A 16,612-nucleotide genomic window follows, 5' to 3' on the forward strand; every position below is an offset into this window, starting at 1 on the left:
CTGTCAGTGGTGCTATGGGACAGGTTACTGCTCCCCCTCTTGACCTGTGGCAGCAAGGAAGGTACTGGAAAGCTTAAGAGACTTTGTACCCTAAACACACATTTTAGGTAATACTGGAGCATCTTCAGAGGTTCCTATGCTCAGGAACCTAACTAACATGCTGTACTTATGGTGGTTTCTGACCAGATCCACCTTTTCTGTAATTTGATGATGAGCAATATAATGATCTAGACTATGGCAGAGGTGCAGAACTCAGCTAGTTAGCATCAAGTATGCAGTTTCAAGCCAGGTAATCTTGTACTGATGGCAGAGCCAGCAGGAAGCTTGTTAACAAGGCATGAGGTGCATGATCCAGGTGCTCCAAAAGCAGGCTCTGGTTACAGGCATAGCAGCAGGGCCTCCTCAAGAGCAGACAAGTCCTTGGTGCTGCATCCTCCCTTATTCTTTGCAAAAGGTCCACCATTGCATCTGGTCTGCAGGTTCTGGTGTGTTCTCTGTCAGTTGAGAGAGCTATATTGTAGCTATTCTCCTTAGGTAAGCCAAGGTGCACACAAAGCAGCAATTTCTCTGGAGATGCTGCAGTAATTAAGAGTTGGTGAATGAAGGAGGTATGCTGTTGAAGAGGAGCAGTGTGAAAGCTTTAGTGAAAATCTGAGAGGAGCAACTAGCTGAAGAGAGAAGCAGCACTTCAGTCAGCATGGCCTAATCATGACTGGGTTACCGGGGAGGAGTCCACTGGACCTCAGCACACAAGGTGGGTACTGAACAATAATTCTGCATCCTCAAGTCCTCACTTTCCTGCAGTGAGCAGCTCTACAGCTCCTGTTCTAGCCAAGTGGCTGCAAGAAGTGTAAAATAGTATCACTTCCTCCTACACAATCACAGACACCAGCCTTTAGCAACCATCAGAGCAGCAACAGGGCTGAAATCAAGCTAGAAACACTCTTAGAAGCCATACATGTTTTACAACACAGTCACAGTCTCTAGAGTGGTTTTTCCAGTAGAAATACTCCTGCTGAATTCACTGCCTGGCTCTGTTTCTGTTAACCCTGAGGCTTATAAGAACAGCAAATAGAATTTCAGGACTTGAAGACTTTCCCCCGACATGCAGTTGCCCTCTAGTGCCCTGCAAAGGGATTACTGAGATCGCTGAGACGTCTGCAGTAGCCAACACCCACTGTAGCTCACGGCGTTGTCCAATAGCGGTGTGTGCTGGCCCTGCCAGTTTATGCTTTTGTGTCTTGTCACTGGAAGAAAATATTCTACATGAATTCACATTTTCATATTAAAAAAAAAATGGGGACTGGTGAACCTTAAAAAAATCAGGCTTTATTTGTCTTCTCTGCTTTCTTATATGTAGTAGAATCCTCTTGGTTTTTCTCTCCACAGAAATCTAAATGAATGTCACCACGGTCAAATAACCATTGCCCTCTAGTGTACTCGTCTGGAAAAGGGGTTGAGCCATACAGGGTGCAGTCTTAATCCTGTCCCTTTTTTTCCTGAGTTGAGATCTTTTGGCTGTTAAATCTTCTACAAGTTAATTTCTTGCCAAAGATAACTGAGGATAATGTTCTACTGCTAAAGCTTCCTGGTAAGGTTTTCCAATGTCATCTGTTTATTTCCTAGTTGTTGTCCAAAACAGGTTGAGATTAAAGGCTGCTACTGCCACTTGATGCACTCCTTCCTGTTGGGTAGTTGTTGGCACACCAAAAGCAGCTTTGGGAGCAGACAAGTTTTTGGTGGACTGTGTTCTGTTTTTTTTTTTAAATCATCCTCAGGCATTATACAGCTGTTCTATCCTTAACTCTCACACCTACAGCTGTAGGTGGCTGAGCAAGCAGGCTGCTGGGCTCTACTCCCCAAGACTGAGAGGGTTTTCCTGACTTTTGTACATCTACATAGTCTGTATGAAGAGCCCTTTATGCATAGGTAGTACCTGTGTCCTCCTGTCTGGCTCCTCTCCTGCTGCAAGTGGGGAAAAGTGCACTGCTGCACAGACTACCTCAGCTCCAGCTGGAAGAATCCCACACCTGAAATTCACTGATGTCTGATCAGAAGCAGCAGTGTAACCCACAGCCTGGAACAGAGCACAGAGGTCACATCTCTCAGTGCCTCAAACTTTGTCACTGGTTATTGAGTACCAAGTAGTGACAAATCCTTGCAAAACAGGCAGTGACTGGGAAGCACACAAGGAGAGCTGCTGGCTTTACAGAACAGCAAAGTCATTTTGCTGCTACCACACCAAAACAATGCTCCAGTTTAGGAAAACACATACGCTCTCCTACATGGACAGGGTGCCTCCTCCCTCCTGCACTCACAGCCATCATTTACTAACCTAGATACAACCTTCCATGCACCACACTTTGTCCAAAGCAGAGTCAGCACATTTTTTAACAAAAGGGTCAGTTACTCATTGGTGAGGAAATCTTCCACCAATAGCCTCATTCAAGCAGGCCAAGACTTGATCACTGTTGTGCACTATTACAAAGCACTCTGGAGCAGTGTCTTGCTGTACCCAGCCTCTTCAGCTACGGTAGGCCTTCAGCAATTGTCCTGCTATCACCAGTCTTTGGATCTCACTGGTCCCCTCGTAGATCTCGGTGATGCGAGCGTCCCGGTAATGGCGCTCAGCCGGCATCTCCGTCACGTAGCCCATCCCACCCAGGATCTGGATAGCCTGAGACAAAGGCAGCGGGTTAGAAAGGAAGCAGGGACAAGGAATCTGTTTTCCAAAGCCACCTTAAAAGGAGCTAAGCCCACTGCAAGCATAACTAGAGGCATGGGGATGACACTCTGGGACAACAGCACCCGTTTGCAGAGGAATAAATAGGTTTAAGGCAATACTGATGTCCCAGACAAAGCTCTAATCACTTCAGAGTTACTTGTTAGGGATCCACGTTCAGCTAAGACACTTTGGTGAAGAACAGAGGAAAATAAATGCAGACAAAGGTCCTGCTTCATTTGCTTACTTATGTCACAAACTTTCTAATAGTCCTGACTGCTCCACCCATGCTCCCACCACCATTGCTGATCCCACTCAAACCCTTGCCACTGTCCTGTATCAAAGCAGGCACAAGAAGACTTCAGTAATACAGCCAGCATAAACCACCACAGACCCCCAAACCAGGAAGATGGCTGTGCTATCCAGCTTTAGCCATGGGGGTGTGTTTAAGAACAAAAAACAACAGAACTGTTAAATTCCATCCCACCTTCCCCAAGCACTCATATAACAACACAAACTCCCTTTCAGCATGCTGTATGTCAGAAACATCAGTTGAGGTAGTTACCTGATGAGCAATGTTTGTTGCAGCTTCTGATGCAGCCAGCTTGGCCATGGCAGCTTCCTTTGGGGAAGGAAAACATCACTAAGGCTGCAGCTCTCACATAAAGGAACACCACACTTGCATGAGAAGCTGGAACACTCGCAGTCCAGCTGTGCAGAGAGACAGGCCTGATCCTTGGTGACAGCTGAGAGATGCCACCCTCCTACCCCTGGCTAGAACCAGGCCAGGGCTCAGCAGACTGCCAGAGCAGAGGCAGCACAGCCCACTGTCTGCTGGTGGGTCACACACTGGCAGCACCCACACTGCACTAGAGCAGTTTGCTTGCCTTGAGCCTGTCCCCTGCGTTGTCACTGCTGGACAAATGCAAGAATGGGAATACCTTTGTGAAGGGCTTCCCATTGTCTTTCAGCATAGCAGCTCTCCAGGTCAGCAAGCGTGCACCCTCCAAGGCCACAGCCATGTCTGCCAGCTTAAACTGCAACAACAAACATGGCCCCTGTTCCAGAAGGCAGCCTCTGCCCACAGGAGAGCAGAACAGACATCTCCTTTTTCCCCCTCCCCTCTCCCCAGCCAGAATTGCTAGAAAAAAAACATATGTCTATTGCAACAATCAGTTTTAACAAGTGTCTGAAAACAAAAATTATTACAGTGTTTATCCCAGACAGTACAAAGTGCACTGTGCCTGAAGCCATGCCCAGGTGACCTTTCCACCAGCACCAGCAATGTCCAGAACTGCCCCATCCGCCTTGCTCGTACCTGCACTGCCTGCAGCTTTGTGATGGGTGACCCAAAGGCCATTCTCTTTTCAGCATAATCCACAGCACAGTCCAGAGCTGCCTGTGCTATGCCAAGAGCCTGGGAGGCAATGCCAATCCTTCCTCCATCCAGAGTTTGCTGTGGAAGACACAAAGTAAGTGTGTTAAATCAAGTCACACATGATCAAACATAATACATTTGCATGTCTGCTCTTTCTGGGAAGCTGCTGTAGCCTTAACACCTCCTTGATTCAGAATATTGCCAGTTATACAAGTACAAAGAGCTATAAAAGGTACTGGACACTGCAGAGAGAGGCCAGGGGTACAAAAAGCAGGGCAGAAAGGAGAGGTACTGCTTCTTAATAGCTAAGGGTGAAGAGAGGGGGGTGCAAAATAAGGAAAACAGCACAATGAGGAGCACCTGCTCTGGAAGGGGCTGAAAGGAACATTACAGCTACACCCCCTGGAACATTACAGCTGATTCTACTTTAACTAAAAAAAAATGGAAATCTGGTCAATTTTCCTCTTTGCTCTCATCATACACAGCTGAAGCAAATGTTTTCAAAATTACTAGTGAATGCCTCAGTAATTTCTTACCTCAAACACCTGCCCATTAGGTTTTTAACCATTTCCCCTCCTCACAATGCTCAGGAAGAATTTAAAGCACAGTGACAGAAGACTTAATCTTCCCAGTCCTGGGCTGAGTGTCTTTGAAAAAAGTGTATTTTCTAAATGGAATGGGCTGGTCTCCAGGGATTTCTCTCAGCCATTTTCAAAAAGTGAGGCCACCAGAGAAAGTAATGAGAAGTTGCTGTTCCACAGCTGCCTGGCTCCTCCTCAGAAGCAACTCAGATTTCATCCCCCTATAGACATTACCCAGAGGTTTTCCTGGGTCTCCAGGACAGCCTTCCTCTACGAAAGTATTTAGGGAAAATGCCATGTTTTCCCTCTATCTGTGGGTACAAACTGGAGGAACAGAGGGTAGGGAAAGAAGAATTAAAATACACCACCCCTGCTGACACATAACCTGGTAAATTAATGATTCATCAAGCTCTATGAATTATTTCTCTCATGTTGGCCAGAAGGGTCAACTGCTTAATGTCACACAGAACAGTTTATGCCTGCAGTTCTCACCAAAGTGATCCCAAGTCTGAAAACGGCTGTGGAAATGGCTGTCTTGGGAAATTGTGCTTTACACACCCACATCTGCACCCTGACCCAGCTCTTACCATGGCAATTTTGAAGCCCATTCCTGGCTGCCCCAGTAGGTTGGCCTTGGGTATCCGACAGTCCTCAAATATCAGGTTGGCAGTGGAAGAGGCTCGGATTCCCAGCTTGTCTTCTTTCTTCCCCAGTGACAGCCCAGCAGTTGGCATGGGAACCAGGAACGCACTAATGCCCTGTAACAAGACCCAAACTCTTAGGAATGGTGCCAACTTCCCACTTACCTGGCTGTCAACAGGCTTTCTCCAAACATTTTTCACAGAAACCACATATCTAGGTAACCAGAAGAGAGGGGAGAGCTGAGGCAAAACAAAGCCAAGACACATCAGCCCCTCCTCAATGCCGACAAAGCTCTAAATAGCTCACAGCTTTTCCAGAGTGCATCTCCTGCACAACCCCTTTAGCCCTGGCCCTTTTTTCTGACTGACCCAACTGAATGCACCTTGTGCTTCAGGGATTTATCCGTAGTAGCAAACACCACAGTGGCTGAAGCATCCCAGGCATTGGTGATCCAGGCCTTGGTGCCATTCAGAACCCACTCGTCACCATCCAGGCGTGCCACTGTGGATGCTGCACCAGCATCACTGCCATTTCCTGAGCGAGACACCAGAAAACAAAAATCTAGTCAGAGGCAGACTGGGGTGCAAACCCACTCCCTGCTCACACCCCCCCCACCATCAGCCCGCAGCACCTCTTGTAACAGCAGTAGTGTCAGCACTGTCCCTCCCATGGGGTTCAAACAGAAGGGGGAAAGGCCCATGTGTCATATGTGGCCATCTCCAGAGCTCTGCCCACAGAGGGGACGAAAATTTTCAGCAGGGACCATGGAGATGTCAGTTGATACCTTGGGAACTGAGACTTCCCTTACACAGAATTGCTGTAAACCACCTTTCTGAAAACTGTTACAATTTGACAGACTTCAAAGTCCATCCTAAACCAGACTAAAGAAAGAAGCTTCCCTAGGTTCTTCTTTGCAACAGAACAGTAACAGTCACATCACCTGGTTCACTAAGGGCAAAACAGCCAATTTTCTCTCCACTGGTGAAGGGTGCAATCCACTTGTGCTTCTGTTCCTCAGAGCCAAACTTGAGTATTGGCCCTAAATAGAGAGACTTTAAGAATTGAGAGTTGAGTTAGTGCATCTTGAAGGCTCAACTCCCTAACATCTAAGTGCTCTACCACACACCAGAACCCACTACAGGAACAGATCCCATTTCTCACATACAATAAACCCAATAAACCCCTGATGCCAGCCTTGGTTCCTGCCCCTCCCACACAACCCAAACCACTTACATTATTGACACTGACAATGACACCGGTGGACGCGCAGCCCCTGCTGATCTCCTCCACAGCTATGGAATAGGCCAGGTAGTCCAGGCCTGCTCCTTTGTACTCCTCTGGCACATCCATAGCCAGCAGCCCTAAGGCACCCATCTTCTTCACCTGCACACAGGGAACAGAGAACTAAGATCCTCTGCACCACCTGTGCCCCAGCAAATACATGCAGACACATGGATATACTCAGGTCATAGCAGGGCTACACACAGAGGAAGAAAGCATACAGCTCCTGGTGAAATGGGAGTCTGACTGTACAGGTTGGTTAAGTGCCCCCCGGTCCCAGTGTCATCAACAAGAGCTGTGCACAGTCACTTCTGCCTAAGACAAAGCTCTTGCTTATTTAAGAGCTGTTTTCAGCATCAGGAAGCAGGGAGCCTTTTGAAGATGAAATAGGGAGATGCTGATAAAAATCATGAGAACTTTACCTTTGCATCTGCTGAGCTTCAGCCTAGGACTGCACAAGGAAAGAATTTTACAGAATGAATGATCCACAGAAAGGTTTGCAAGATGGTGATTTTTCATTCCCATTGAAGCTAGGCCTTGCTCCCCAGAAAATGTAATTGTTGAATACATTCCAAATTATTCCACCCAAAGCTCCTCAGCTGGACCCCTGTCTTCATGACCATAAGCTCTTCTGTCTCATTCAATTTTTCTTGATAACATTTTGCAAGCAGAAGTGAAAACCCAAGCTTTCCTCTGCTTTTATATCCAAGATGTCAAGCTTTTGTTTTTGCAGAAATGAACACGCTACCAGTCTCTGCTTGCTTTAAGAGAAACCAAAAGGAATTTTTAAACAAATATTCTCCTTCCTGTATGGGCACCCAAAACACTAATCAGTCACATCAAATCCAGAGAATGAACAAAACCAGATAGTTCTATGTATGTTTCTTTATCTTAATAAACACTTCACAGTTTTTAATTCCCCACACACATTCAACAGAAAAGACTCAAAATCAAATGTAAAATTCTCAGATAAGAACAGTGAAGGAAAGAGGACAGTATTTTCTTCCTTAGAGTATGATTTTCTTGACTACCTTCCTTACTCCTTAATAGAAAGGGGCATATGGCAAGGCTGCCTCTGACTGTACTTGCTTAGCTTTTGGTTAATAAAACAATATTTACTTTTCTGGAGTTTAGTATTTCATTGTAATGAAAGAGGTGAGTTTTTCTACCCAACATGACTGAGACTATAGTGCTGTGTCTGTGCTGCTTTCCACAAGAGAAGTCACAGGTTTGACTGGAATCCTGTTTCTTCACAGCCCTAGAGAATAACCAACATGCACCTCACATCTCCTGATGACTTCTTTTCACCATCTGAAAGGCACTCAGGTCACCTACGCTTCCTCACTATAAAACGTTTTTATGGTTATGGGCAGTTTATAAAATTATTTCATTGATTTTATAAGTCAGTTGTATAGCAGCCCACAGGAAAGTCAATAAGAGAACTGAAAACTCAATAGCACTAGAGCCCAATACACAGAAACACAAGTAAAGGGCTCAATATGTCCTGTGGGCATGACAACCTCCACATTCAAAGAACTCTCCCACAAGTTCTAAACCAACTTCTCAAATTGGTCTAAACTTCCATTTACTGCTAAGCCAGTGCTTAAAGAACATTTTGCTCCAGGCCCAGGTGGTCCTGCCCCTTGAGAAGAAGGATGCCAACCTCCGAAAGAGCCAGTGGGCCTCTGTCGTGCCTAGCTCCCGGCAGGAGCAGCACGCACCTGCTCGGCTGGGAAGCGGTGCTCCTTATCCAACTGAGCTGCCACTGGCATCAGCTCTTTTTCTGCGAAGTCCCGACAAGTCTGACGAAGCATCTGGTGGGTTTCTGGCAGCTCCACTGACTGGTACACGGTGTGCAGTGTGCGGAGGCATCCAAAGGCCAATGCTGAAAGGAAAGGAATTAAGCGCCGCTGTTTCCCTTCTCGCCTACGGGAGACTTGAAACCAGCCCAGGCGGGACACATGCAACGGGGCTGGGGGCCATGCCGGAGGGACATCTTTTCCTTTGCATCAAGGTGTTGGGACCGCAGCTGCGGCACAAGCGGTCTGGGGGCTCGGCTGAAGGGCGGCACCGCCCGCCGCGGCTGTGGGGGCCCACACCGCAGGGCCTGAAGGGCACCGGGGCGCTGCCTCCCCGCCCAGACCGCGGCTCCTTCCGATCCGAATCGCGTACCCCGCAGCCCCCAACGCCCCGAGGAGTCTCGACGGAGCAAAACCGAGCCCGGCACCCTCACCCTTGGGTGTCCCCCGGGCCCTAGCCAGGAAAGCCGCCGCCGCTGCCGCCGCCATGCCCGCCGCCCGTCGCCTGAGGAGAGTGAAGAAACAGCGCACGCGCCCGCCGCGCGGCCGGCGCCCCCTGGCGGCCCAGCCCCGCCACCTCCCCGCGCCCCGGGCCCGCCCCCGGAGCGGCAGCGCCTGTGCCAAAACGGGAGAGGTTCCTTTATTACTGTTGCTGGTGACAAAACAACCTTTTTGTACAAAAACACCGCCACCCGGCAGCCTGCTGCGAGCCACCAGGAGCCGGCCACCCCCCGGCACTGAAGGGCTGGGCCAGCACGGCTGCTGCTGCCCCGAGAAGGGAGAGCACGGAGCCCCAAGGCCACACTGTGAGATACAAATGGTGCCCGGGCACAGCAGGGAGAGCCGGGCAGAGGCTGCTGCTGGTGTTCCTGTGGCCTTTGCTGCAGAGGAAGAGGCGATGACCCCGCCAGGCAGCTGTCCGTCAGCCCCATCCTCATGGCAAAGCTCCGGGGAGACGGCAGTGCTGGAGTCAGAGGGCTGCACCACGCAGCCTGATGGGACCAGGAGAGAAGGTAAACTCCAGAAAACTGCTGGAGAGGATCCAGCGAAGCACAGAGCTGAGGAATTACCACGTTTAGATCTTACTGCTTCACCATACTGCTTGCTCATTCTCTTCTGCTTTCTAAACACTTGTGGTTTTCTTCCTGAACCCTCAGATAAGCAGAATAAACATCCCCAAGCACCAGAGATGAGGCTGCTGCTGCTTCTCTGCAGCAAGACGCATTGGAAATCCTAAGGTAAACACACAAAGGAAGGCTCTTCCTACAAAAACAGAGGACAGGAAGAGCAGCACCCAGTCCATATAACAAAAGATGACCTTCCTTCACAAGGTGCAGTATATATTCCTCAGTCAATCATGAAAATAGCTGTCCAGGAAGCTTGCTTGCATGGATCCAAAGCACTTGCCTCAAAAAAGAAGTGAAATAGAGTTCATGGTCCTAAAAGGACAAATACTGTAAAGATTTAATGTAAGTTTGTGGGTATGGTCCCTTTGTGGGGTTTTGGGTGGGTTTTTTTGGTTGGTGTTTTGGTTTTTTTAATAGCAGAACACAGTATGATCCCAATTCTTTTCTCTTTCCAACTCGGCACATGATCTAAGGGAACCTGTCTGCACAAATCCTTTTCTCTTGCTCAAACTTTAACCAACACTGAAAGCATCTCCCTTGCATCCAGCACCTGGCTAGGACACGGCATCCACCTGACAAGGACAAGGTCCTACTGGAAGTTCTTCCTAGCTCACTGGCATGATTAGATTTGATCCATGATTAAAGCATCAGAGCACAAAATGCAGAAGGAAAGATACTCTGTGAAACCAAGTTTACCAATTACATTATCCCTGCCACACAGAGAAGAGACTTTATGGAAAATATGTAAGAGAAAAGAAACCTTAGGGAAGCTGCCAAGGTGGGGACAGAGGTTTGGAAATCCCTGACTTCAACCTTTCCAGTGCTGGGTTGCCCTCTTGTAGGGACTTTTTTTCCTGCAGCTCATCTTTTGGGCAAAGACCTTCTAATTTAGCAAACCAAAAACACACAGCTAGAAACTGAAGGGTGCTACTGCTGCCTGCAAGTCTTCTGGTTGTCCTCCAGTTTTCTTTTCCTTATTGCTGAATAGCTGATACATTCACCGATGGGAAAGCAACTGCTTCAGTGCTTTTTTCTCATCACTCCTGGCAGAGGTACTGACTGAAGACAGGAATCCACATTGCTATAAGCATCAAATGTCTCATTTACACCGGGCAGTGCTCTCCTGCTGTCAGCCGCCTTCTGCAAAGCAGCTGCTAGATGGCACTCACACCCCTACACAGCCCCCGACCGTGCAGAGCTGCATGTTGACTGCTACAAACGGCTCACACAGTTGGTATTTGCATACAGTGATTTCTGGTGCTCACTCTGGCAACAGCCTGTCTTCCTTTTAAGAACCTTTATGCAGTGACATAGAAAACAGATGGGAATCATCCAACTCATGAAAAGCAAGAGCTTGCTTCATACAGAAAATATGATAAAAGTAACATTTAAAGGCACGTGGATTTATACTACATACAAATTGATTTCAGGAATGTAAAACTTCCCAGAAAATAAGTAGCAGGCTCTTCAGACATTATCCTGAGAATCTCGGAACACTTTAGGATGAAAAAAACACTTCTGGGCAGTTCTGCCTTGTCACTGAAACAAATGTTTCCCACCTCACCATCATGCCACAAGGCCTTCTGAAGACAACCACTGCAAGAGACATCTCAAGCTCCACTTTACAAGTAGCTTCAACTAATTCTGAGCTAACTAAACAAGATTGTCCAAGCGCTGCTGGAGATGCTGGAGGGGATTGATGGTAGCATAATTGTTCTTCATCTTTCAACCAGGCAGACCTTGCCCCTCCACATTCCCAAGACATTTGTTGTGGTTGGCTCAAGATTAATGCTCCACCCAGAACAGGTCATTTGTTGTGGTTAATCATAATTAAATATCTTCCCAAGAGCTGGAAATTCTTTCATGGCTGCCACCTCACACACTCTCACTGCTTACCCTGCTGTGCCAAAGTTAACGTCATTAATCTGTGAGGTAAAGGCAGTGGTTTCCTACTGCTGTCTATGCATTAACAGGCTCCAGGCTCTGATCCCCACTGCATTTAGTCCTGCTAAAACATAAACTATGCTGAACCTTACACTTAACACAGCAGGTAACCAACTGGATCCACCAGGGAATTAGATTTCAACTGTCTCAAGGAAAAAGTGGAACTAATACTAGAAAATGTCTCTGGTCTAGACACAACTGACCAGCCCAGCATGGGAACAGGAACAATGCCAGTCTTAAGAGTCAGCAAAATAGGCAAAAAAAGGTTTTGTTAGCAGACATTTTTGGGCCCCACCATGGCTGCTGAGAAGATATGGATCTACTCACCACATGATGCCATTTCCTATTGCCAGACCCAAACATAGGTGAAACATATCCCCTGATCTGGCAGTAATTAACTCAGCAGAACTTCCTATACCATAAGTAAGCAGCTAAGCAAGCAAAGCAGGGATGTCAGCTCAGCTGAAGAAAACTTCTGTCAGTTCTCAAACTGTAAGAATCCCATTCTGTAACATTGAGTGATTTGACCTGAGAAGCTTTTAGATACTAATACCTCAACTGCAACAAAGCAAATGAGCTGAGAACACTGCCTCTGTCATATCATCCAGGTTTAAAAGTATAGAGATTGAAACCTAGGAAGTTATTGCTTCCTACACATTTCTAAGTGATTTTCCACATTCTTCCTTTCTATAGACTGATGCCTACCCTCCACCCGAGCAAGACTCACAATATGCTGTCCATCTAAAAAGCAATACATGCCACAGCAAGAGCCAGAATTCCTACACAAAGGAAAACAGGAGAAATGGTAAATATATTGATTAAGTTCTGCTATAAGGTTGACCCCTCAGCTGCAAAATTCAATATTTTGCTCTGAAGAGCTCAAACGGAAATGCTATCAGACTGACTCAATGACCAACCTTGATGAAGCCCCTTTTTTCCTCCTATTACCTATCTGCAGTGAAATCTCTAACAAGACAGAGATCAAGCTGTTCCCAGGGGCCTGGAGGCAGAAGGAAGGTTCCTGCATTGCTTAGAAGCTGAATTTGTCTCTTATTTTCTTTCCCACTGGAGAATATTGGGATGCACCCTAAAAAGCAATGTCAGCCATACTACAAACTAAACCACTGTGCACTAAATAGATGATCTATCCAACCAGAGATCTGCTCTTCAGGCATCACTGGCTACTTGAAGGGGGAAGATTCCTGCTAAGAAATAGCTTACCCAAACAATATGACTTCTTGAAAGAGGGTAGTCACCCAACAGGTGAAACATCAAATGCACTAGAAGTGCAACCTAACTATAAAGACTGTAACAGCAAGAATGTTCTAACAGTGCCTCTGATCCATAACCTAGCTAAGGGACCAGAAGGTAATTGGAAATAGTGAGAGGCACAACATGTTTGGTGCCAGACAGAGAAGTGTTGCAGGGAGATTTCCATTACTTCCATGAGCTGTCGTCTTTGTTTCATGTTTTCAGCCTCGTGTAAGACAAAAAGGTTTGGCAAGAAGCCTTGTTGCACGAGACAGCAACTCCAGTCCAGCCCTGGACATCGGAATGGTTAACGGGATCACAGCATCCAGCAGACACAGAACAATTACTGTCCTCCGTTGTAAGCATAATCGGCCTTGTTGTGCATAATCAACTTGTTGTCCACAAAGTAAAAGCTGTCTGAGCGGGTCTCGTATGGATTTTCAACCATCAGACGGACTGTGAAAGAGAAAGCTCAATTACATTCAAAAGCCTGCCACACTCCACTGGGCACCACATGGTCAGAAAGAAAAGGACTCTGCCATTCTGCTGGATTTACCAGGTTGATGCCCTGTCCTACACAACTAAGGGAAGCAAACCACTCCGCTGAGTGTGCTTCAAAAGCTCTGGCCTGCCCCTTCTTGTTCTTTCTATTCACAAGACAAGTGCTGTCAAAAGCAAACAAATGGGGATGGAGTAATCTCACACAAGGGAACCTTAGAAACTGTTGGAGCCATCACTACAGCAGAGCAGCAATCACATCTTTAAGCAGAGAGGTAGCAAGCATTCCCAACAAGTACACAGGCAGGGTACAAACTCTGCACCTCCTCCCACACCCAGGTAGCCACAGATGGGCCCACAAGCTCCTGCTCTATCCACCCCCCAAGCTCAAACATACCCCCTACAATGGATATTTGCAGAGATCTTGGTAGGTTTAAGACACCTCTCGGAGAAGAACTGGTTCTGTTCCAAAGCAGGAGGCTCAAGCCATAACCAGCATGTGCTGAAAACAGATGCATGGCTACCAAAAGAACCCTTTTTCAGGGTTTCGTTATCTTCTGGGCTATGCTGTTGGGCAACAGTCAGGTAAACCTTGTGACTCTAATCAGTTCTTGCAGCCTGTGACTTGACAACACAGTTGTCTTAGGCTTTAATTTTCAAAGAACTTGCAGCCCAAATGTGTAATTCAGTCAAGGTTACACACAGCTTAAACTAGGAATCTGCATCTATCTATTCCTGTCCTACTCATCCCAGTCACAGCTTCTTTCACAAGCAGAGAGAGGGAGAAAATGAGCATATGCACATACACAAACAGAACACAACTCAGTGTGGGAAAGGAGATACTTACTAAGGTCTTCTGAGAGCTGAGGGAATTCGTAGATGTGTTCACATGTGTTCCTGCTACTGGGAATGCAGAAGCCAAAATCAAAGTCAAAGTTCTTCAGCAAGCGATCTCGGAAGTAATGTCTCTCAATCATTCGAAAGTTTGACACCGGTTTTTCTCCAACTGTGAATTCCACTCTGCAAAAAAGCAGGAAAGAAAAGCTAAGATGACATACCACCCTTCCTATTGGGAAGAACGATGTCTTGGACCCAAGGCTACCTAAGTATCCATCAGTGCATTCCAGAGACACTTTGATATTTGTAGTGTAAGATGGGTTCTCTGTAGTCTTTGACTCAGTTTTGCTATAAACTGCCATGCGACACTGTAAACACCTGGTTCTCCCTTCTTTGTATAAACTCATACTCACGTTGCACCAACAGTCCGGAGGCGGAGAAATGCTGGGGTGAACTGGTAGCGGACAAAGCGGCCTGCACTAGCATCCAGCTCACTGTTGTCATCTTCATCCTCATCATTGTGCTCTAGAAAACACACCAGCTCAGAGTTATTCAGCTAACAGAGTACCACATAAGGTGATACTGGCTAGTGGGTATATCAGGACAAACTATTACTTGAACTGAAAGGTGGCACTGAACTGAAAGGGTAATAATTGGTCTGAGATTCATACTGGCACTAAGTAATAAAGATATGCTATGGCAGCTGGCACAGTCTTGGTGGCTCCAGAGCTACAAGCACCCTTAACCCACACAGCATATTCCCCCTTGCAATTGCCAAAACACATGAAAGAAACTCTGAACCATAACCAGCCACCAAAGGAAGACTTGTCAATAGTACTTCCCCATCTCATAATAATCACTTCACATTTTTATGACAAGTTTTTCAGCAGAGGCAAATTCAGTCCTATGCCTAAAGCAGAGGCATTTAGTCACCAGGACATATCAAAGGACCTTTCTGCTTGGGTCCTGCAGTGCAACTTCTTGGCTCTCTGAGTCTCTTTAGCCTCCCTGCAATGTTAGCATGACATACCTGAAGGAGATGGCTTCGCAATTTCAAACAGCACAGTTCCAGTTTCAAGGTCCCGGATCTTAAATCTGGTGAAGTCGATGTTGTAAATGTTGTCCTCAGGTTTGCATAAATAATCTAGAAGAGAAAGAAACATACAGTAACATTTGAAAAAAACGCTGAGCAATTACCACAGAAATGTCTTCTTTTGCCAGCCCCAGTCCATTAAGACACATAGTGCAAGTTGTTTTGCAGAGGCTTCAGGAACGCGAGGCAAAACTGAGGCAATAAGAAACAAAGGCACACTAGGTGCCAGGTAGCACAGCAAGAAAAAAAAAAAGAGCTCGACAGAAAAGCAGAGATCAGCAACTCAGAGGAAAAACAAAACAATAAAAAAGAAAAAGAAAAAAAGGGAGGAAAAAAATCCCATACACACTAAAAAAATCCAACCCATCACAAACTTTCTGGAAGTTTTAACAAAGCTGAAGGCAGGAGCACACCGCGCTGCGGTCCGGTACCGCCAGTACCGGACAAGGCTCACACTCCTCAACCGGTCCCAACGCCGGGGCACCGGCTGGCAGCGCTCACCGGCCCGATGCACCCCCGCCTCTCTCCCCTCCGTCCCAGGGAGAGGGGACAGCCCGGCCCCGACCCCTCCGCCCCGGCCCTTCGAGGACGAACGGAGCAACGCGGGGCCATGCCCGCCCTGGCCCGCCGGACCCCATCCGAACGCCCCCTCCCCGGGCCCGGCGCTCCCTCCCCGTCCCGCACTCACTCTCCGTCACCCGGCACAGCCCCAGGACGTGCTCGGGCCGGACGGTCTCCAGCGCCAGCAGCTCGGACTCGGTCCAAGGTGTCCGCGGCGCCGTGTCGGCCGAGCCGCGCCGCCCCCGCAGGAGGCTGAGGCCCCCCCCGGTCCCTGGCGGCGGTTTCTTCTCCGGCCCCGCCGCCGCCGCCCTCGCCTTCGAACCGCTCATGGCCCCGCCGCGCCAAGATGGCCGCCGCCGCCCTCGGTAGCTATGGGAGCGAGGGGCGGGGCGGCGGGTCAGGGGGCGGGGGGCTGCCTGGCAACGAGGGGGCCCGAAGCGAGGGGGTCCCCGTCGCCTCCGGGGCCATCCCAGAGCCGCGTCGCGAGTACCAACCTGGCTGGCTTCCTCGTCCCGGGGCGGCAGCACCTTCCTCCCGGGGCTCCAGAGAGCGGGCGGATAGCAGCGGGGCAGGCCGAGCGGAAGAGCTAGGAGTTACCTGGGGAAGAGAGACACAAAACCCAAACAAAAGCACCCACCCCCGCACCCAGCAGCACCCCTCCAGCTGTCCCCGGCGCCGGCAGCACCCAGGAGGCGGGAGATGCGCGCTTCGCTGCGCAGCGGGGGCACCCGGGTCTCCCGTTAATTAGATCACGGTCTGAATCCCGCAGTGTAGTGGGTAATTACAGAGAGCGGTGTCCCCCAGAGAGCCCTGGTCTTTTTAAGGAATGGTGACAAGCGCTTTTCAGGAAGCAGCTACGAGTCGGCGCGGTGTCAGCAAGGGGATGCCATCCATGGCA

General features: G+C 48.3%; 2 protein-coding genes across 2 annotated transcripts; both read right to left on the bottom strand.

Moving 5' to 3' along the window:
- Window positions 1-1,309: 1,309 nt before the first annotated feature.
- ACADS (acyl-CoA dehydrogenase short chain) lies at window positions 1,310-8,933 on the bottom strand. Its single transcript, XM_030460533.1, has 10 exons — window positions 8,838-8,933; window positions 8,326-8,489; window positions 6,557-6,706; window positions 6,264-6,375; window positions 5,706-5,857; window positions 5,269-5,439; window positions 4,041-4,178; window positions 3,664-3,759; window positions 3,288-3,344; window positions 1,310-2,677 (listed from the first exon to the last, which is right to left on the bottom strand). The coding sequence occupies exons 1-10, from the start codon at window positions 8,890-8,892 to the stop codon at window positions 2,525-2,527; spliced, it is 1,248 nt and encodes a 415-aa protein (XP_030316393.1). The 5' UTR covers window positions 8,893-8,933; the 3' UTR covers window positions 1,310-2,524.
- Window positions 8,934-10,376: 1,443 nt separating this feature from the next.
- On the bottom strand, window positions 10,377-16,056 carry UNC119B (unc-119 lipid binding chaperone B). The gene is made up of 5 exons (XM_030460555.1): window positions 15,842-16,056; window positions 15,091-15,204; window positions 14,474-14,585; window positions 14,071-14,243; window positions 10,377-13,181 (listed from the first exon to the last, which is right to left on the bottom strand). The coding sequence occupies exons 1-5, from the start codon at window positions 16,041-16,043 to the stop codon at window positions 13,069-13,071; spliced, it is 714 nt and encodes a 237-aa protein (XP_030316415.1). The 5' UTR covers window positions 16,044-16,056; the 3' UTR covers window positions 10,377-13,068.
- Window positions 16,057-16,612: the final 556 nt, after the last annotated feature.

This window comes from Calypte anna, chromosome 15 (assembly GCF_003957555.1).
Source record: "Calypte anna isolate BGI_N300 chromosome 15, bCalAnn1_v1.p, whole genome shotgun sequence".
Classification (NCBI taxonomy): Eukaryota; Metazoa; Chordata; class Aves; order Apodiformes; family Trochilidae; genus Calypte; species Calypte anna.

Excerpts from the sequence above, each read along its gene's own strand:
- ACADS (XM_030460533.1), bottom strand. The coding sequence starts at position 8,892 with ATGGCGGCGGCAGCGGCGGCGGCTTTCCTGGCTAGGGCCCGGGGGACA. Across the intron at positions 6,707-8,325 it reads ACCGCTTCCCAGCCGAGCAG|GTGAAGAAGATGGGTGCCTT; the intron begins GTGCGTGCTGCT and ends CCCTGTGTGCAG. Across the intron at positions 3,760-4,040 it reads CAAAGCTGCAGGCAGTGCAG|TTTAAGCTGGCAGACATGGC; the intron begins GTACGAGCAAGG and ends TTGTTGTTGCAG.
- UNC119B (XM_030460555.1), bottom strand. The coding sequence starts at position 16,043 with ATGAGCGGTTCGAAGGCGAGGGCGGCGGCGGCGGGGCCGGAGAAGAAA. Across the intron at positions 14,586-15,090 it reads TGCGAAGCCATCTCCTTCAG|AGCACAATGATGAGGATGAA; the intron begins GTATGTCATGCT and ends TGTGTTTTCTAG. Across the intron at positions 13,182-14,070 it reads TCAGCTCTCAGAAGACCTTA|TCCGTCTGATGGTTGAAAAT; the intron begins GTAAGTATCTCC and ends TCTCTTTCACAG.